Consider the following 21,893-nt stretch of genomic DNA (forward strand, 5'->3'; position numbering starts at 1 on the left):
ATCACAGGGATGGGGCTGCCCAACACCATAACCCAGCCAAACACACAGTGCACTGCAACGTGCACCTATGCACGTCCTCCAGTCATGAAGACAAGGAGAATTAGAGTGCCTTTGGATTCAACATGGAATTACCATATTGCCTAATGCTTGTAATTAGAGGGCAGAATGGATCTGGAAGCTTACAAGCAACTCATTCAGTGAGAACCAGGGGATTTGCATGCGCTGCTTGCTTAAGTGTTACAGGAACTACCAGCACAAAGGTCCAAGGAGTCAGTGGGAAAGATGTTGCAATTAAACACCATCACACAATTATCAAAATAACTGAAGCAGCACAATAACTGCTCAACAGAGATGAGCCTCCTGAGTACCAGTCAAATACTGAAGAAATCAAAACTTTCCAAGATGAGTTTTCAGAGAAAAATCATTCCTGTCAAAAGCACCCTGGACACCTGCAGAAGCTGGAAGAGGAGCATGTGGTGGGATGCAGAAAGCTGACACTCTTATTTAGGCTTTGGGATCTGGAAGACCCTGATCTCTGGCAGTGATGGGAGTAACTAAACCTTCTTGCTGTAGTCCCTTACTGACTCCTCCCTCCAGAAATCAGTGCCTGCTGGTTTCTCTTCACTGGCAACCAGCACACAAGTGTTTTAGAGTTAAAATAAAACTAAGCACCAACTTCCCAGTCACAATAATCTTTACAGTTGCCAAACCAAAATATTTTATTGGTAAAAACAGAGCAAAAGGTTAACTTTCTGAAATGAACTCAGGCAAAGAAGATCAAGTCTTGCATCAGGTAACACTCAAACAAACAAAACTGGGGTAAAACTGAATTTTATTTGGAAAATGCAACTCATCATCACTTTCTCAAACTAGCCACCAACTTCCTGAGTAATTCCAAGTGATAAACCAGGAAGTGAGCTGTATTAACAGCCTAACTAATTGCATGCTTCAATTTTTTTACTTGAGGTGTGGTTTAGGTTTTTTTTTTTTTGGGAGGGGGCGCAGATGCAGAAGGAAAAAGACAACAATGTACACACAGAAGTAGTAGTACAGACCAAAATATTTTCTATAAATCCTTGTTTATGTTATTTGTTTCTATAATTTCTTAATTAGACACACAGCCTTGCCAATGAAAGTGCACAGCCCACTGCTTTAAGATCAAGGTTCACTTCATGTGCACGAAAGCTAAAAAAAGTGTAGCTTTCAAAGCCCATGCACTGGTAAAACCGAAGTTTCACTATTTTTTAAAAGCATTTAATTTATAAAATTTGCATTCACATTAAAAAAAAAAAAAAAAAAAAAAAGGTACCAAATACAAAACCACCCTCCCCTGGTGTTTATAAGAGCATTCTGCCAGCACCAAAGATGCTCCTTTTAGAGCACAGCATAAGCAAAACACTTATCTAAGACAAAGCACACTAAACCTGGATTTTAAAAAACAAATGCCTGTCACTTCTATCTCACCCACACTTTAAACAAACAGAACACATGAAAGGCAGAATATTCTTTCTTTTTCCTTCAAGTACTAAACCCTTTCTGAAAATTAAAGTCCACAAATACAATTCATTACCCTGTAGGAAGAGTGTGACATGGTAGCATCAAGCCCCAAATTATCATTCTAGGGACACCAACACTAGCTGTAGGGCAAATGTAAATTTATCTTTTAATCCCTCAATTTTTGCCATTTCTAGGCATCACATACCTCAATAAGGAGCCTGAAGTATTATTCAGCTGACTAGCTTTTAATTTGAACAAACTTTGTTTAACCATGACCCAGAGCCACACATGAAATAAGATTAAAATTGTCTCTTCACATTTAGTAATCTTCTAGTTAACATGCAAAACAACCAGAAAACTACTTGAAAGGACAAAATTCAGTCTGGGGGAAAAAAAAATTAAAAATAAGGGCTGTGTCTGAGTGCAGCTAAGTATACTGTTAAACATGTTATCCCCCTACCTGTTCTAGGTACTGAGGTGCAAGGTGATTTTCACAAAGGCCAAGGTCCTGTGCTGCACTGAAAGACACCCTGGGGGACTGCCTGAGTCCTAGCAATACAGCTGGATGACCTGCAAAGCATATTTCATTTGCCTTGAAGGCAAAGACACCCCTGAGTCTCACCAAAAGGTTCTTCAGGGCACCACAGTCCCAGATACCTGTGCTATATCCTCCAGAAGACCCTAAAGTTAGTGGGTTTCGACACCCTCCCAGCACTGCTGACTACACCACAGCCATCCTCAATGTGCTGAAATAGGAAATATGTTCTGCCCTAGATGTGGGAACACCTTAGGGGTAAACTTGGAGAATATACTCTTGGGATCTTATTTTAATCCAACACTACAGAACTGCAAGGCTTGAGTATAAATAGCTTTTTGCCAGTGACCAAAAAAAGACAAACCATGTCCCTAGCAGTGTTGAAATATGTTTAACCTATAAGGCCATTGTAACTAAAATATGTAACTACTGACAACAGTCACTACTGACCTACATAGAAAGGACTACAAGACCAGCTTTTATTGTCATGGATTCTCAGTTTTCCAATGATTACAGAGGGTGAACCTCACAGAGGATATTCTCCATGCTGTTGTACTTACTGTGAAGATAGTCTGCAAGGTCACCGCCATTACAGTACTGCAAACACAACAGAAAGCTCAGTTAATACAGGGCAAATCAAAGATTAAAAAGAGAACCAGTAAACCTCAGTAGGATGGCAGGCTTATCACAGTATTTAAACATAAATTATCACACGTCAAAATACATATTCAAAAGTTAGCAGGGAAAACTCCATTCCTGTGGGTTTCTCTCCTGCCCTATTTCTCCTAAATGTCATGTTGCACGATGATACACCAGCATTAAGCAGCTTTTGTGCACAACCATGTTCAAGCACATCAGAGAGAAAGGTAAAACCAGAACAAAGCAGAGGGGTCACCACTGGAGACCTCAGAAAGCTGGCTGAGAAAAGCCTGGGAGTGGACACAGCTGAAAACTGAAACTCCTCACATCAATGTTCCACATCATTAAGAAAAGTCAACAAGACCTCAGAGTGAAAACTGCAGAGGAAGTGAAACATTCAGAGGCTTTGCAGGTAAGCTGTGTCCAGAACATTCTCTCTGGTGTATGTCTGTAACACACACTCCCCCCCCTGGCACCCCTTTGACGCCTGAGGTTCAGTGTCTGACTGCTTAAGCCTGTGCCTGCACAACCTTCTGAGAGCAGCAAGATGGAAAATCCCCTGGCTGCTCGCTGCACCCACACTCTCCAAGGCCAGAGCTGCAGATTAGATTAGTAAAGCCTCACAGGTGAGACTGCCAGCAGAAAGCACCACTTGTGAAACACGCTCATCTGCTTAAAACAAGTTGAAAAAAATTTAAAAAGATAAAGAGGGAGGGAAAGGAGGTAAAAAAAAAAAACAAGAAAGAAAAAGACACACTCACCTCCATAACCAAGTAGACAGAGTTTGCCAGTTCCTGGGGAAATAGAAAATGGAAAAATAAGGGATTTATGCACTGAAATATTTCAGACATTTAATTGCTGTATTACCTTTTAAACAGATCATCTGTTCTCTGCTATGAGTCAGACTGAAGAAAGGGTAAAAACATTATTAGGTTAATTCCTGGAAGACTGCTTACTTTGAAAATGCCAGGTATTTAAGCATGTTATTGGTTTGTGAGTGTGCATCTGTTTAACCAAGCTGATCTCCTGTATTGTGCCTTGGGTCTCCATGTCCTTTTGGGCTCCAGGGATTAACAGTGGCACGCAACACAGATGCTGCCACACTGCTATCTTAGAGCCTTAATCATTTCCACATTTAACTTGGCCCTTTATAGCAGTGCCCACATGAGCAGCACTAGGCTGAACAGAAAGATAAGAGCAGCACAACTTCAGGACTTGCAATTCAACCCCGCAGCTGAAAAGTGCCCAAGAGACTCACCTTCCATTGGAGGGCAAAAAGGAAAGATCTCAGACAAAAAACGTAACACTTGCCAACCAAGTTTTCTACATGCCTTAACAGTGCCATTATCAGGTGGCTAAAGCTTTCTGGATTCTAACAGGGGTCAACACCAGCAAAGTCCAGGCCAAATGCTCATCTTCCTAAGTTCACTACAGGTGCTACACTGTGATGCTCTTACCATCTTGGGAGTTCACCTCCTGCCTTAGCTGACCCTCTTCCCCAGCCCTTGGGAAACGTGCATATATCCATGGTACAAGCCACAGGATAGTGCAGAGATGTGTCCCACAAAAATACAGCACCACAGAGCCACAGTAGGAACCTTGGCGGCTGTGCAGCACGTGGTGACACCACTGGCTGCCTGGCACATGTCTAGCAGAGCCACCAAACCAGTGCCAGAGAACAGACAGGAAAACAGCCAAATATTTCAACCCTGGGTAGGCCCAGGAGGCCAAAGGACTAAATCCTGTTGTTGAAACAGAAGTCAGCCAGAAGCAGACCTACTACATAAAACCTGTAAGCTAGAAGTCACTCCTAAACTCAAAGGCCCAGCTGGGGACACTCACATGAAGCAACTGCCTGGGTGAGTGGAGAAGTCCTGAAAGCTGAGGCAGAGCAAGAGATTCCATTTCCAGGGCTCCAGGGCAGCATCACTTTACTCACAGGCTGTGTAGATACCTGAGCACCTGATTCCTCTTCTGACCCAAACCATTTCAAAACCCCCAGCATCCACCCTACCAGCTGTAAAGTTTCCAAGTAGTCTGCACTGTCTGCTCCCTGCCCTTTCACCCTGGTCTGCCCACAGGACTCTGCTTCCCATCAAGCCTGTACCAAATTCCCTGCCTTTGTCAATGCCTGGAGTCCTCAGCACCTCTCGCTTTCTCTTCCACTCTCTTTTAACCTCACGATGTGAAATCTGGGTTTCCAGATGTTTGCTGAAGACTGGTTGGAGGAAGAGAGGAGGAAGCTGAATTACCTGTGACTTGAGAGACTCAGCCACAGCTGCAGGGGAAGTGGCCACCCTCCCTGGAGGGCTCCAGTGTCCACCAGAGCCCGAGGCCACCCTCGATTCTTACAGCTGTTCTCACTGCCAAGTCCAGCTGAGCCTTTTGAAGTCCCCTTGTTTGTTCAAAAAGAAATTTTCTATGATATTTCAAGAAAGTGTTTCTTGCACTTCCTTGCATGACAAACACTTCTTTAAACAGGCTTTGTTTTTCAGCCTCTGCATTTGAAAGCAGCACGCATTAAGTCAATCAATTTCATACACACTTGGGATGAAGTGGGAAACCAGTCTGTGGTTAAAAGCACCAGCCCAGGGAAGCAGTGCAAGAAGAAAACCCCAAGCATCATCACAAGCTTTGCACATGACAAAGCACTAAGGGAGGATTCTCAGGAGCATTCAAAGCCCACCAGCTCCTGCTGTCCTAAGGAGGAACAGCAAAAAGCCAAGGTTGATAAAAGACACCCAGGACTTTCACTTCTGCAGCAACTCCAGCCCCAGATGTACCAGAAGATACAAGATACACCAGAAGTGCAGTGCAGCTGCTCAGGGAACCCATCACAGGGCAACTGCTGGGCACACAGGAAGTGTCTGAAGTGGTTTTTGCAGCTCAGACCAAGTTGATCACTGCCACAGAAGCAGTTTTCATGGACACTTCTTGGCTAAACGTGCTGTGATCATTGCAGCTCAGTAACTCTGCACTTTAATATGTATAGTGCCAGCAGGGTTTGGGGAAACTCAGTGTATTTTTACATACAGAGAAAACGAAGAGGAACCAGAGCTTACACAAACCAAGTCCAGCAGATATTTGTAATAATTTATTAGCCAACAGCTAATGTACACTGTGCAGTTTGGTTGTTTTTCCACTCTACATTATTTAAAGACTCTGCAAACAAACATCATTGAGGAACTCATTGATTTTTGGCAGCCAGTGTGTGCAGCGACCAAGGTTAAACAAGGACCTGTACAGGCAAGGGAGATGCTCTGCTTGACTTTCCCAACAACAACATGACCTTGGTGGCTGGTGATTTTCTCTCTCCACTCTGTGTTGGTGTGATAAGAGGGCAATGCCTGAAAGGCTTCTAGGAGAGAAGTCTGGCTCCCCCAGCCATCACTGGCAACAGCACCCTCTGAAAATTCAGCCTCACCAGGCAGAACTGGCCTCCCTACTGCACCCACAGCAGCAGAGGAACATCTAGCAAGGGTATTTTCAGACCACGGATGCCTGTAGCCGGGAGAACAAACTTACACGTTTGCAGTTTCAGCATTTCAAAACCCACTTACGAGAAAGAGATTTGTAAAATTTTTCCAACAAAACAAAACATTTATTTCAAGAAGGGTCCCAGAAACAAGCTCTCGTTTGGAAAAAGCCAGTAGAGCTTACTGTGGTTAAAATAGATTCAGCTGTCTAAAGACACTTCTGGTTTCTCAAACAGGCTGGTGGACTTCTCCAAGCTGATTCAGCAGCAGAAACTACTTCTTGTCCATTTTTATCCTTCCACTATGATTTGTTCATTAACAAAACAAGGAAAAAAATACTGCAAGCCAAATTTTGCAAGCTACCAGTTTCTCTGAAAACCAGAGCAAAATGCCCAACCCACTCGTTTTCACATCCAGAAAAGTATTACAGTTTGCTGTATTTCTGCAGAGGATTATGTTCAAGAAGTGCTACCAATAATTTCCTTTGGACCTCTTATTCACATGTGCCAGTCCGTGCAGCCAAGCCTAATCCTGTCATTAAACAAACTCAATGAAGGGAACAGCAACAGACACAGCCCCCTAACTTTTCCTGTCATCACAAAGGGCAGCAGTACCCTGACCATGCCCCACAATAGCAGCAAAACGCCCCTGCCAAAGGCATTACGCTGATAATTAATCAGTCTGGATCATTGCCTGACTTGTTCTTGCAGCAGAGGCCCCAGTGATGAAGTTACAATTTAATTGAGTGTAAAAATAGGCAACAGCCACTGCTGTCTACAAATAACACACATCTGCTGATGGAGGACAAAGAAATGAAGAAACCTCATTTGGCAATACACCATAAATCATCCCAAGACTCTTCTCTGTTAAAATTCCTCACTGTGACACCAGGAGACATGGCATTATGGACATTAATACCCAACAGTCCTGTCCCCCTTTAAATTTTCTCTCCACCCATACTGGAAGGTGGCATGATCCTCTTCTTGGAAAGAGTGTGTTTAGGTGTGTCCAAAGGGAAATGTCTGGGTGTACCCACAGTTAGTCATCCTCCTACCACAGCTTAAAAAGTCTCAGAGAGGAATTTTCCTTAGAAAAATCCTCCTCTGCACTCTACCCCTGCACTCAGCCTGCCACCAAGTTTAAAAAGGTGCTCAAGAACGGAAAAAACTGGAAATGTGATTACACAACACTCCCCAGATTCTCTCAGCAGTGCAGTGTTCTCACCAATCTGTGTAGGACTCTGGGGTAAAACCAGCAAAGAATGACTTCCACCTCACACAAGGCCTCTTTTCTAGGGCAACTGGGGGATGCAGGAGGAACACTGAAGATGACGGTAGCTCCAGGGTTACTCCCATGTGCTGAGAGCACTGTGGGCCTGACAAGGCTCCTGTTGCCTACCGTAGAGGAACCATATGCACTCAGGTCTCAAAACTACTTCTATTACTCTCCTGGATGTTTGCTGCCATCCCTGTGATGGCAGAGGTTCCTGGTTTGTGCCTCTCAGGAGATATCTCCCACGAGCTGCTCAACACTACCTCTCCAACAGCACCCAGAGATGCTGCCAAGCAAAGATAATTTGCTGCACATGGATCTCTCCAAGCAGGGCCAGGACTTAACCAACTGCATCAACACAACAGAAGCATAACATAAAGCTGAGGGTCTGACAGTGGAAGATAACTCAACACCAACTGAAAGCTAAGCTTTTCCATTTCTTTTTTCTTTGCTACTTCCCCCACTCACTGCAGCAGAACCACTGCACACCACATCTTCCTGTTTTACCAGCAGGATCTCATGGAGCCAATGCCCTTCTGACCTATGGTCTCCAGTCACTGCTTTCTGACAGTGGCACTGGAGTCATGAGCACAGTCCATAACAAACACAACTTTGCTTTACAGAAGCCAGTTCTTAGGCCAATGGCACCTGGAAGGTCCCTAGCTCAGGTAGGGGCTCCCAAGCCAACTGGGTTTGGAAAAAAACCTGCCGTTCTCAGGAGAGGGGAAAAAGCTTTCTAAAAAGTAAAATCTCTTAGTACTGTTTCACTGTGGGCCACACCTTGGCTTGAGCAGGCTCTGAAGAGGGAAAGGAAAACTGTCATGCTGTGCAAGAATTATCTTCTGATGCAACTATTGGAACGGAAGCAAGATAAGGGACAATAGCAACATCAATCAGAAGTGTGGGAAAACCTATCAGTGCTCACCCTTTGGAAAACCAATCTAAAGCAAATAGCTAGAAGATATTCACATGCCTTTTGACCCCAAGTGAAAAGAAAAACAGGTCTCAGAGCCTCCTGTGTTTCTGTTCTCTGGCCCTGGTTATCCTCCTCACTCCTCCTGAACCTCCTCAATAAGGAACTCAAGAACATTTTGAGCAGGCTTCCAATTTAGGAAACAACAATTAACTCAGATGAAGAATGGTAAAACCTGCTGCTACTGACTGGAAAGCATTATTTCCACAGTCAGCACATCTGTGACTTTCCAAAATAATGAGGGCTTCTAATTTCTTAATGTAGATCCCATGGAGTAAGCATCAGAAACAAGACCTGGCGAGGCCCACAAACTTCTGCATTGGCCCTTGACTGCTTTCTGCTTCCTTCTGACCTGCCAGCTTGCTCTAGGATGTGGAGCAAGCAGGAGGCCCTGCAGCACAAAAATGGTTTATGGGTGGCCATGCAGCAGGCAGATTTTTGTAGAACTGGAAGAACAGTGATGCCAAGGGTCAGCATCGCCCCATTCCAGGCACTACCGTACTCTCCGTTGTAAAACGGATGAGTTGTTTCAGGACAGGTTGTACTTCAGGGCAGATTAAAAACAGCAGGAAAACCATTCCCTGGTACCACACAGGCTTCAGGAAGGGAGGGAGAGTATTTCCCATCCCCCTGGCAACAGTTCTAAAGTCTGCCTCCATGACATTCGAAAATAAACAGGACAACGTCATGTCCATGGAGCTGCTCTTTGCCAGGCAGCTCATACCACCACAGCCAGACAGGAGCAAGGCTGGTGAGGCAGCTCAGCCTTCCAATGATCTGAAGAAACTTCACCATCCCTTCCACTGGACATGAGCTTCCAGCAGGTTCCTTCAGCCCAGCCCCAGCCATCCCCCCAGGCAGGGGCAGTGGTGGTGCTGGTCACAGCCCTGCTGCTGGGCTTCACAAAGCGCACTGCTGGCCTCGACCAAAGCCCTGAGACCCAATGCACTTGCTGGATGACTGATGGCTACAGCACTTGCAGAGAGCTCAGACAGAAAAAACCTGACTCTCCTTCACAGGCAGATGGGGCCTCTGCAGAGCAGCACACTACAGCAGGTCACAGCTGGAGCCGCCACCGAGCCTAACCACAGAAACCAAAGTATGGGATTCATGTCCTAATGGGGTACAGAAACAAAGTGCTGGGTTTCACAGGTCACAGAGCTTTGAGGCAAGACCAAAAACATGCACATCAGAGCAAATTAAGACTTGTGCTGCTGGAACACTGAGAAGCAATCCCTTCTTACAGCAGTCACGTTGCTCTGGGGGTAACACTGCACCTCCCTACAGCATCTGGGCCCCCCCAGCCAGCTCCTGGGGAGACACCACTGCCCCAAGACCACAGAATGCACGCCACATCTGTCTGCAGCAGCTGCAGCAAGGATAAGAGAATGTAGAAGATAAAGGAGCAGCAGAATCCTGAAGAGTTTGGGCTTTCTGACATGGGGTGGAAGGAAGTAGTTACCCCTTTGCCAACAGGCAGATTAATATCTAGAAGCTTTTTCAAACAAAAGCAAGCTCCTGTGTAAATGGCAATGCATTACGTTAACGCTACCAAGAGAGGAAACTTCAGAATTCTAACAACAATGATAAAAATAATCAAGATCAGATTTGCTTTTTTGTATTTATTCCTCATCTCCTTCCTGTATCACAGCCATACTATAAACTGAACATTTAAGGTTGAATTCCCCATTACCTTAAGCTCAGTCACATGTACTGGAATACATAAAAGCTGCATTTTATGAGCCTGCCCAATGAGCAGGGGTAGTGGGGGGAGAGCTGTGGGTTGAGGCGGATATTTCAGTTTTAATCACACTCATTGAGACACATTAATTTATTGAGATATGTGCAAATACAAGCAAAGTGACTAAGTCCTGAGGCTTGATTTTAGTTCGATTAATGTACTCCCACAGATAAAGTTGGGAATTGCTTGTTTTTTAATGGTATATACCAAACAAAATCTGATACTCTGCAAGAGTTGTTTTGGTTTGGGGTTTTTTGTGGCTTTTTCTTTTTTTAAGCAACTCTGAAAATTAGAGGTCCAACCTCCCCGGGGTTTTCTATGGCAGCTGCCTGAGTGACTGGCCTTTGCAAGTCTTCTTTTCCATCTATTTATTTCATACTTCATTCACCAGATTTAAGAAAACAAACACACTTGTTACCACAAAGGTGTGGAAACAAGGAGTATAAAGAAAAAAAAGCATGAGTTTTCTTTCAACTAAAAACAGTCTTAATTTAAGAAGGGAAAAAATCCAATAACTGGAAGCCAGAGAAACATGAGCTCGAATCTGCAGTATTTAAACAACAGAGAAATGAGCCCTTTTTAACATATTTAGTATGCTGGCTACAATTGCCAACCAAATGAAAAGAGCATCGAATGCAAATGAAGAGAGTCTCCCGATGGCTGGGGTGCATGCAGGCGAGGTGACACAGCACCCACAGGGACATGAGGTGACACAGCACCCACAGGGACATGCAGAGCCCACCTGACAGCCCCTGGGCTGCCTCCCAGCCCTGCCTGGCACCACTCCCTGCGGTCCCTGGGGTCCCCATCACACCAGCAGCTCTCACACCCCAGGCCACCAATGCCTCCCACCCACACAGAGCTGGCTGGGAGGCTCCCCCTTCCCGAAGATGTGTAAGATGCTTTGCTAAATGGGATCTCTAGTGACTTAAAATTATGCATCTTTCATTCCCCCCACCAGAACCACACTGTCTGGTTGATCCCTACTATGCCAGCTCAGCTGACCTAATTCCTCCTGTTATTCTGATGCTAGGAGACAAGCCAGGTGCTCCTGCAGCCAGACTGAACATTATTGCCCTAAGCAACCAGTGATGCACAATTTGATTCATTTCTATCAGCCCCCCTTGAAACAACCTTGCTTAGTAAACAAATGCAGCTCTGAGATCCTCACTTTGCATTTTGACAGCATCTCTACGTTTATGGTAGTATTAAAGGTCTGCACGTTATAGAGCAGGAGACAATGCACAATTAAAGTGCCTCTTTGCTATACACTAATCACAGCAAGGTTCCCAAGCTATCTATGGGCAGGGTTTGTCCTTGGATTCTGCTGTGAACATTTGTTATTACATTTCTCAGACAGGAAATGTAACATCTGAAGACAATTAAGATGCTTTCTCTTAAGCAAAGAATGCTTAGGTCTGCACCTGAGAAACTCTGCCTTGGAAGACCACATCATTCATGTTCATTTTCCACCAAGTTTGCCATTTGCTATTCCATAAGTAACAGCAGGAAAAAAAAAACCAAAACACCACTCAGCCAACAAAAAACATCAAGCAAAACCATATATACTTATCCTGAAAACAAAACCAAACCAAAAACCTCTCCTTGCCTTTGCAAAGACCAACACCTCTGCTGACCACCCCTGTGCTTCTCATTCCCACTGTATCTCACTTCTGGGATGGAGGCAGTTTGCCTCATGGAAGACCCACATCCCCTTCCAAAGACCAGCTTCTCCAGGTGTTTTGTCAAAGCAAACCAGAGCCATCCAGCTTGGATTCCTAGCACCAGCACCAACCCTCTGCTTGCCAGTCTGCCTGCTGTGCAAAGCTTTTCAGTTGGTATCAACAGGTGGGAAGGCAGGTGACTTTTATGCCAGAGGAAAAGGAAAGACACACAAAAGTGAACTGTACCCTCAATTCTCTACACAAGCTTGAGCACTAAGATGAGCTTTTGAGACACACAGCTTTATTGCAGTTTCACAGTTCAGGGGCAACTTCCATCCAGCCACAAAATTAAATATTTTAATTTGGCTCTGGTTTGAGCCTATAAGTATTTTAAATAAATTCAAACAGTGGTTTTCCACCAAATTCAATCCCACTCAGCCACTGATTAGGACACACCTCTTCCCCTCCATCATCCAAATCTTCACCTCCCTTGCTTTGCTCACTCCAAATGTGTTCAGTCATCACAAAGATTTACACGGTGGAAATTGTCATGGTGGAAACACTGGTGCAGCTTCAAGAGCAGCAGCACAAACAGCAGCTACCAGAGCTTTGCTATCAAACTGCGAACACAACAGCCTTCCAGTTTCCAATTACTCCTGGGAAACATTCCTTAATCTGTCATTACAGTCTGAGTAATGCTGCCTTCCACAGGAGCTTTGGTGGCCATTAACCACCACATCGCCGGGTCTTCCATGACACCTTAATCATGTGAGAGGAACACAGGTATGTGCTTTACACACAGCATGAGTAAAACAGTGACCAGAACTTCAGAAATGCAGCAAGACAACTCCCTCTAAAAAAAAGCCCATGACTGAGGTCTATATTTAGTGGTCAACATTTGCTGGATGTTTCTGTGACCTGCACAGTGGGATACTTGGCTGGGGAAGCCAGCATTAAATAAAAGTTTGACACTACAGAACGTTCAACTCTCCACAACTATGGCCATGCTGGTCCAGTAAACTCTCAAGCATTACCCTACAAAACTACTGGCAGAGGGTGGCTGGGTTTTCATCCTTTCCCCTTCTAGCTCTAAATTAAGCCAGATCCAATCTTCAGTAAGAGTGATTCCCTTCAACAGATGTGAGGATGCTGACGGAGCAGGATAGCAGACATCCCATTCTTGTCCGCAGCACAAACAGAAAGAGGATTGCTTGGCAGTTCAGAGAGCTGCACTTTACACCCACTCACCAGGCAACCTGCCAGCTTCGCTTGGGGATGGAATTAAAACAGAATTTAAGCAGGCAGCCTGACCTCAGGAGAGCGATCTCCCAGACACAGAGTGCCTCTTTAGTCATTCCAAGTGCCTCAGTGGAGCCCTGTCTCCCGAGACAGGGCATGTAAACAGCAGTGCCTGAGGAACAGAAGATCCTGCATGAGGTGGCACGAGAGGTGGCAAGGCATGAGGTGACCCTGCAGCAGCACTGATTCATCCAGCATCACGCTCATCAGTGCAGTGCTGGAGAGGTGAGCGGTGCTGGAGGGCACACGGAAGGACACTGCTGTCCATGGAACTCCAGGGGTCCTGGGGGACAGCGGGAGGCACGTACACAAGATGCAGAGTAGCATCTAAGGGCTCTGTGTCAGATAAAGGGTGATGGTGCAGCCAGCACAGCACAACATCACAGCCCAGCAGCCACGGCTCTATTGATCACAAGGACTTTCTACACAGCAGCAACACAACAAGGCTGTTATTACCTGGCTCTCAAGACCAGCCCAGGGTGACTGATCACTAAGCTGAGAAGTGTTTGTTCTGCCACCCATGCCTTAATCCATATGCACAAGAAAAACTGCACTGCAAGGACTCTGTGTTCTTTGTCTCCAGGTGATACAGTCATCACTGCAGAAATATTTTTGGTGAGTCTGTACTACATGACTGAGTTAAGCATTTGTCTCAGCTCATCCCAAACTGGTGAGTATAACAGGCCAACTTGTCACCAAACTGTAGAAAGCAGACCCTCAGGTAACATAGGCTGAGCCAGAAACGTCACAGCACAGTGCCTTGTGTGACCTTAACAGCTGTGTTGCTGCAACCAGTCCATCCCACCCATGCAGAAATTGGGGGGGAAAAAAAATCCAACACAAAAGCCACCTGATATCCACTCAAGCCTATCAAATCATAGCCAGGCTGCTTTAAGAAGTAAGTTCAGCTCACAGCACACAGCTAGGGAAAACGTGTCAGTAAAATAATCCTTCTTCCTATTTCATGCAGGAAAATGCTTTCTAATATTCAAAGCATGATAGTCCAGATTTAACAGATTTTTCTGCCCTAGCACCAACACAGCCACATATGAGATCTTCAGCTGACACCTATTCAGCCTGGGGCAGCTGGCACAGAACAGGCAGGGAAAGACACCCAGAATCTCCCACTGCCCAAAGACCTTAGCTACATTTGTAGGAACTTCTTCCTAGTGCTGGAAGAAGTTTTCTGGCACACAGTGCTCCCAGGATCTGACAAATTCAAGGGTTCCCTTCCTACCACTGAATCTCCTCACATAATCAAGTGGTCTCTGATCACAGATTTAATGTCCTGAGACACAAAGGAAACCAAAGCAAGCCCCCTACACCAGACCACATGTGCTAAGCTTTCCTTATCAATGAGCATGAAGAGCTGAGCTGATCCTCAGACTCATGGAGACCCGTTTTCCAAGAAACCTCATTTCCATACCAAGTCCTCCTTTGGCAGAAACCATGATTTGTTGTTATTAATTTCCACCTTAAGGAACAAGAGCTCATTTGGCTGTTTTCAGAGTACCTAGAAGTCCCTCTGGAGTGCTGTACTCCCCTCGACTGCTGCAGACTGGGGACCCCAGTTCCAGCCCCTCTGCAAGCCAGCTGAGGGGGTCAGGTAGTGCTCAGTAGCAACTAATACACCCCACACATGGTGGAATACAGCTTTTACTGTCTGCCAAATATCTCCTGTGCCTAGGAAAAACCCATATCACAACTCCATACAGACACTAAACAGACAGCACTTTTAGAAATGTGATACAGTAAGATTTATCCTCTTTTTGAGCAGGGGTTCTTGCATTAGGCTCCTAAACTATTAACAGCACCTCTCATTAATATGTGAGCACATAATAATGGGCATATGCATATTTCATTTTGTGAGCCATTCTCATACCCTTGCTGTTCTTAGGACTCCAGCAAGGGGATCTATAAAAGTCCAGCCACTGCACTTTTATGCATCAAACATTCACTAGAATCATTTATTCCTAGGAAGCTTCTTATTTTGTCATTATTTATGAACCAATATCACAAAGATCTGTGAAATGAGAAGGAACACAGCAATTTTCCTGGATTTGAAGGGTAAATTAAGGGTGCCAGGGTGAGAGCTCCTTGTCAGCACTAAACATCAGTACTGCAAAAGTGTTTGTCTAGAGCAAATCTAGCCTTGCATCAAAAATCTCATGTTGTGAGAGGTCTGGCTAACATGAGTTTTTAACCAGGAAAAGGCAAATGAAAGCATCATTGGGTGTAATCATTTGCTTACAGCCACTGTGGTTTTGGTAACCATTTCCTTGTGTGTAAGAAGCACACGAGTAAAAGTTAGAGTCACTGTTGACAGGCAGTGCAGAGGAAGGCAGGACACAAAATGCAATGACAGACAAAGCTACAGGGCAACAATAAGTTTTACAGGAAGTATTTTTTTCCTTTTGCTCTATGCTGTAATACAAGAATAAACATCTTCTGTTTTAGAAAGCCCACAAGTAAGGGTTCAAGTAACTGCAAATACGGTATTTTTGAAGATAAATACACATGCAGCTATGAATGAAGCTACTGATCTGGTATCAGGGCAGCAATGTGAGTAAGTAGTAGTCTTTTCCACAAAGTAAGGAAAGGTGGACAGAAGCCAGCCTTCCACAGACCTGCACTTTTACCTTTGCAGATAATTTACTCTCACACTCCTAAGCAGACACAGAGCAAGGCCAAACATTCAGACATCAGACTGTCTGGTGACAGATCACCTCACACCAGCGGAGAGTCCACACCCAATGCCTCCTAAATAACCTCATTTTCTCTGAGAAATCAAATTACCCAGGTTATACAAGGACTCTGTGACAAAGCTAGTAACTAAATATAAACCGGGGCATGCCTTGAGCCCAGGACCATCTCAGGTTCCTGCTTTGTAGTATCTTACACAGCTTCTAGCTAAAATCTCACCAAACTGCTAAACACAGAATTTAATAAAGCTCATCACAAAAAGAGAAAAACATATTGCTGTAATTGTAACAGTGATGAAATTGCTCCTTTTGCAGAAATGTCTTTGAGTTGCTTCCTACTCAGCAGTAATTTGAAGCAGGGAGAGGAATCTAACACAAGTTTTGAAAGATCTCAGTAAGTAAACCCAGCAGCATAAATGCTTCATACAAATGCAAACTATAAAGCACAGGAGCAGCCACTCACTCTCTCAAGTGAAAAGTTATTAAGTAAATTTAGAAGGTACAGAGAATGAAAAAAAAACCAAACCATGAAATGTAATGCCCCAAGTGGCCTGTGCCCATAGGAAGCTTTCCCATCACTCTGCAACACTCATCAGCCCAAAGGTAGCCACTGCTTTGCCCGATCAGCACTGAAGGCTGGCTCAGCAGCAATGCACAGCTATCCACAGGATATTCCCAAGCAGCAATCCTGCTCCCCGCCAGAGCAGCCTGACATCCCCCTCTTGCCAAAACAACGCCAGGCATTAAACACTCTCCAAGGCACCTCTCCAGAGTCCCCTGGTCCGGCAGGGAGGGACCCAGGGGTGTGCCAGGGCAGGGGACTGCGGAACACAGGGTGACACCGGCAGACTACAGCACCCAGCAGGCACCGCTGACAGGCACCGCGCTACCAGGGCTGCGACTCACTGCGGGGGTGACGTGGAGGCCACCGGAGCCAATCCACGGGAGAAGGAGGAAATGTCAACAAACACGGTGGCCTGCGGGACGCGTGATATCAGCGACAGGGCAGGACACTCCCGATAAGCCACGCCAGGGCCAGCCGAGGGTCCGGCCGCGCCGCGGTCACGCAGCGATCACGCAGCGGTCACTCGCCCTGCGCGTGGCACGGGCTGGACCACAGCCCCTCATCCCCCAGCACAGGCGTTCCATCCTGGGCTTTGCATCCTGCGGCGTTATTTTTTAAAAAGCATCACGAATGGCAAAGAAAAATCCTGCTGGGTAACGGGGCAAGTTAACTAAATAATCAAAGCAAAAAAAAAACCCAAAGAAACACTCGTTGGATAATTTGCGTTTCACAAGCCCCTCTAGATCTTCAGCGCTGACTTTGAAGGAAAAAGCAACTGTGGGAAACCACAGTAATCTGAAAATGTCTGCTGCAATTTTTAACACTTAGTGACGGCCACAAGGACAACAGAAAAATGCAAATTAAAATCCTCTGGAGCTGAAGACAATCATATGCTATAAAGTCATGCTCACACTATTTTTACACGGCCTAGGAAAAAGAAATTTTCTCAGGGAGGGTATCCAGACCAGAAAAAGAAAATAAAAAGGTGGGCATGCCAAAAATAACTACTATTCATTTTATTTCTAACATTTTGAGAACTTAAGAGCTTCCAGCATAGACATATTCACCACCCTGCATTTCACTGTGTAACATCCTGGAAGAGAAACACCCACCCCAACTCCCAACTGCACATGAGTTGTGTGGTCCAGCCATCAACTAACACATGATCTGCTGTGTTTGTTTATCTTTCCCTAACTTATCAGAAGACTTTTTTCCCCCCAGAGTTCACATCTGAATACAAACATTTGTTAAAAACTGAAATTTCACAAACTCCATTTAACCTTTTCCAAATTTAGAATGCTTTGAGATAATTGAATGTAATTACCTGGAAGTCATACAAGGCAACAATGTTTTCATGTTTCAATTCCTAGAACAAGTGAAAAAAAAAAAAAAACCACCATAAGATAGGAACAACAAAGGGCATATAGAACAAAGACTGAAGAAAACGAGTCAGTCTGCCTTTACCTTAAGAATTTTTATTTCCTTGCCCAGCAGAGTTTGTGACTTTGCAAGGTTCTTCTTGTTAATACATTTCACAGCTACTTCCAGCTCAGGTTTCTGAAACAGTGCATATGTAATACAAAATAAATGTAAATTTCACTATTCATTCACATTAGGATAAGCCGCCTCTTAACAGATTACAAATACTACTGAAAGAAGTGTCTTGCAGCACCGGTAAAGGCCTCTCACTTCACATCCTAATGCCTTCCCCTTACTTGTTCAGACTTGCCCTTTCCTGAATTATGCCTGTCAGGCCAAGGAGAAAAGCCCAAGGTTTGGGTTTTTGTTACTACTTTATACAATGATTATCCTCTTATTTAATCACTAGAAATAAATGCACTGTGGGAGCCGTGGCTTATCCCAAGCACTAATGATGGAAAATCCACTGCCGAATTGGTTTCCTTTTATTTATCAGTAAGAGATTTCTCCTCCTCCTGGAAAAATTAGGTGGAGAAGACTTCACAGACATACACCAAAAAAAAAAAATCCCAACCAAACTAAAGAGCTCCTTTCATAGACAGCGTGTGGATTTTTTTCTCCCTTGTTTTGGAGGTGAGGACGGGTTTTGGGTGGATCTGTGGGCACCCCACAGGCAGCTGACGGCCTCCCAGCCCCACGGTGAAGCCACCTGCCCGGCTCCTGCCGGGACACACGCCTGCTCCCGAAGAAACTCCAAGGAGAACAATAATAAATAACAATAAGCACCCCGAGCCCGAGGCGATGCCCAGGCTGGCAACAGCCGCCGCAACCGGCGGGGATGCAGTGACCGGGGCGCGCTGCCCCCAGCTCGGCCCAAACCAGTAAATAAATAAATAAATGAAAATCAGAAGCGGCCCGGGGCGGGGGAAGCAGGGATTCTCACCTCTTTGTGCCTGCCTTTGAAGACGACGGCGAAGGCTCCGTGCCCGATCAGGTCCTTCCTACTGAACTCAAACTTTCCCACCGTCTCCATGGCGCTGCGCCGGGGGGTCCCGGGGGCCGGCGGGGAGGCTGCGGCCGGGACGGCTTCAGAGCTGCAAAGGGACGAGGAGGAGGAGGAGGATGGCGGTGATGAAGGAGCTGCCTTTAAAGAAAATTAAACCTCTCCCAATCCAAACACGACGGGGACAACCCCCGCCACCGCCCCCCCCCGAGCGGTCGGGAGCCAGAGCAGCCCCGCTCCCGCCGGCCCCGGCAGCTCCATGCCGGGCTGCGCTGCCCACCTCGCCCTCGTCCATGGGCTGCCTCTTCCTGCCGAGCGGCCGGGAGCCGGGCATTGTCAGCGGCCGGGGCGAAGCTGGCTCCTCAGTAGCGGGCCTCCCCCATCTCCTCCTCCGGCCGGGCCGGCGCGGCTCCTCGGGCCCCGCTTCAGGCGGGGCTCCCCATGCCGAACCCCGGCCCCCCCGCCGGCAGGCGCGGCTTCGCCGAGAGTCCACCTTAAGCGCGATCCACCTTAACGCCCGGTCCGCCTCACGGCAGCGCTCCACCTTAACCGAGATCCACCTTAAGGGCTGCCCGCGCCCCCGGCTGTGTGCGCTGGCGGGGCCGGGGTCGCGGGGCCGGGGTCGCGCCGCGGGAGCCGCCGCTCGCTCGGCCGGGCCCGGACAAAGCTGTGCGGAGCGGAGCGGGCGCGCCGGGCGGCGCAGGCGCGGTGCGCGGCGGGGGAGGCGGCAGGCGGGCAGGCAGAGCGGCGGCGGCGGCGGCGACGGTACCTGAGGCGGAGCGGCCGGGCCCGGCACATTTAAAGGGGCCGCCTGCCGCCCGCCTGAGTCAGCGCTGCGCTCCCGCTGCCCCCGCGCCGCTGGCCGAGGCTGGGCCGGGAGGGCTCCTGCCAACCACCCGCCCGAGCCTTTGGGAAGTCACAGAATCATGGGATGTTCTGAGTTGGAAGGGACACACAACGATATCGAAGTGCGGCTCCTGGCCCTGCACAGCACAGCCCCAGGAATCCCAGCACATGCCTGAGAGCATTGTCCAAATGCTTCTTGAACTCTGTCAGGCTCGGTTGTCACCACTTCTCTGGACAGCCTGTTCCAGTGCCCAGCCACCCTCTAGGAAAGAACATTGTCCTAATATCCAATATGAACTCCCCTGACACAGCTTTAGGCCATCCCCTGGGGTTCTGTCACTGGTCACCACAGAGCAGAGATCAGTGCCTGCCCTTTCATTTCCCTTCACAACCCCAAAGTTGTACACCACAATAAGGTCTCCTGTCCATCTCCTCCCGGCTGAACAGACCAAGTGATGTTTCCAGCAACTAAACAAATGGGTCTGTTCAGGTCAAGTTCACCCCAGGAGCTCCAAAGTGTCCAAGTGGACCTGGTCCCAGCACCTCCAGCCCCCCTTCCTCTCCCCCAGCATAGCCCACCTCCTCCTCCACAGGCTCTGGCCCTTCTCCACACGCTTCTGTGCCAGCGGACCACGGCTCCTCTGTGGGGAGCCAACTGGGCCTCCAGAAGTCCCTGAGGGTGCCTCCATGGAGCTCTCCTCTGATGCACACTTCTCAGTGTCCTGCTCCAAAGCTGGGCATGGAATCAATGTTGCGATAAGAAACCTTTCCTGGCTTGAGCCTGGTGAGCAGTTTGTCCATCCCCAGTCTCTTGCTGCACAGTGACCCACAAGCTCTGCCCCGTGGGTGTGGGCTCACAGGTCATTCCCTCCGTGGCAGGCACCTCTCGCACATTTGCCCCATCCTCTGCTCCAGGCTGCCCAAACCCACCAGCCCTGGTAGCGTCCACACCACTTGCGCAGTCGCTCCTGTTTGTAAACTTATCACGACGTCATATTCCAATTGCAGAGACAACAACGTGCCTCGTGGGCAGCACTGCCGCTCACGCGCTCAGTCTGAAATTTGGTTTTTACACAACTGCACGGTATCGACCTGTGTATCGACCTGTGCCAGCACTGCAATTCCAAACACGCGCTGCCTGGGTGATGCCAGCGGCTCCGCAGACACCCAGCACAGAGCGTGCTCGGTGTCGTGACGCTGGGTGGCTGAAGTTATCACCATTCTCGGCAGAAGTTAGGCACAAGCAGCACTTCACAGCGTCAGGACGTGTTATCTACACAAAGGCAGTAGCTGACTGATATGATATCTGGCCTGTAGTCTGTTGTCCTTGGTTCCTTCATAACTGGTGTTCAGGTACCTTCCTCCACTTAAAATTTTAGTGGAAAAATGACAGTGTGCACTAAATGCCAATATAAAAGTAGCAGCGCCTGACTGGTAGTGATTGGCATCTCAAATTCCAGCAGTTTAGTGCTTTTTGGGAACTGTGAACATGACAAGGATCAGAGGGAATCTGAAAATTGCCTCTCTTGAAGTAGCCTTTAAATCAAAACAAGACTAGAGCACCGTCGTGATTTCAGCAGAAGTTAATTTTAAAACTACTTTAAAAAAGCAAACAATATACTTAGCCACTTGTTTTCTTTCACACTTCTGTGTCATCCACACATCCACAATTTCAGGCTTTTGTCAGTGATCATAGGGGGTTAATTAAAATAGTAACACTGAAACCAGTAAAAATGTCAAACATCATCAAACTTTCAAAACAAAAAAAAGGTACTTGGCAAATGACAGACACAGGAATTAATTTCACCAGTTGTTAAAAGCCACTGTCTCTAATGCAGAAGGTAATAGTTGCAAAAGTTTAAGGCAGGAAGTGAAGAAAATGTTTTGAAACTACTTAGACGATTTCTAGGCAGGCAAAATCTTGTCTCTGCCTTGGCTGGAAAGCAGCCAGAGCACTCTGGTTAGCAAGTGCACTCTTGCAAGAACTGTGGTAAAATCTCCAGTGCCCACAGGTGTTTCTGCCTTCTCCAGCACAGCAAAGATACACAGTCCTGGTGCTGGGTGAAGGAGGAAGTTGATATGACTGTTGTTCAATTAGAGGCCAAAATATCCCAGTGATGAATGTCCTTTGTTCTGTACTGAGTGTGCTTCTTTGTTTCTTCACATGCTGTTGGTTGTGGAAAAAAAAAAGTTAAACGTAAGTTAGATTTGACTAAACGTGGGTCCTAAGGTAGCTCTTTGCATGCAGCTGTTTACAGAGCC

The 21,893-nt window shown here is 46.8% G+C and overlaps 1 protein-coding gene across 5 annotated transcripts in view; it reads right to left on the minus strand.

The window, feature by feature from the left end:
• The window catches only part of ULK1 (unc-51 like autophagy activating kinase 1), a 78,080-nt gene extending 57,475 nt beyond the window's left edge, over positions 1-20,605 (minus strand). For 2 of the 5 annotated variants that reach the window (XM_042034720.1, XM_042034723.1), the window contains exons 1-6: positions 20,211-20,605; positions 18,726-18,876; positions 17,828-17,920; positions 17,688-17,729; positions 3,433-3,465; positions 2,593-2,629 (exon numbers count right to left, since the gene is read on the minus strand). In XM_042034720.1, coding sequence (XP_041890654.1) covers positions 2,593-2,629; positions 3,433-3,465; positions 17,688-17,729; positions 17,828-17,920; positions 18,726-18,876; positions 20,211-20,320 — 466 coding nt within the window. In that variant the 5' untranslated portion in view covers positions 20,321-20,605. Of the gene's footprint in view, positions 1-2,592; positions 2,630-3,432; positions 3,466-17,687; positions 17,730-17,827; positions 17,921-18,725; positions 18,927-19,065; positions 19,444-20,210 lie in introns of those variants that run through there. The other 3 variants (XM_042034719.1, XM_042034722.1, XM_042034724.1) reach the window with 3 other exon arrangements.
• Between the last annotated feature and the right edge of the window lie 1,288 nt (positions 20,606-21,893).

This window comes from Corvus kubaryi, unplaced genomic scaffold, assembly GCF_017639235.1.
Source record: "Corvus kubaryi isolate FWS band 111438036 unplaced genomic scaffold, C.kubaryi_AGA036_p1.0 37382, whole genome shotgun sequence".
NCBI classification, from domain to species: Eukaryota; Metazoa; Chordata; class Aves; order Passeriformes; family Corvidae; genus Corvus; species Corvus kubaryi.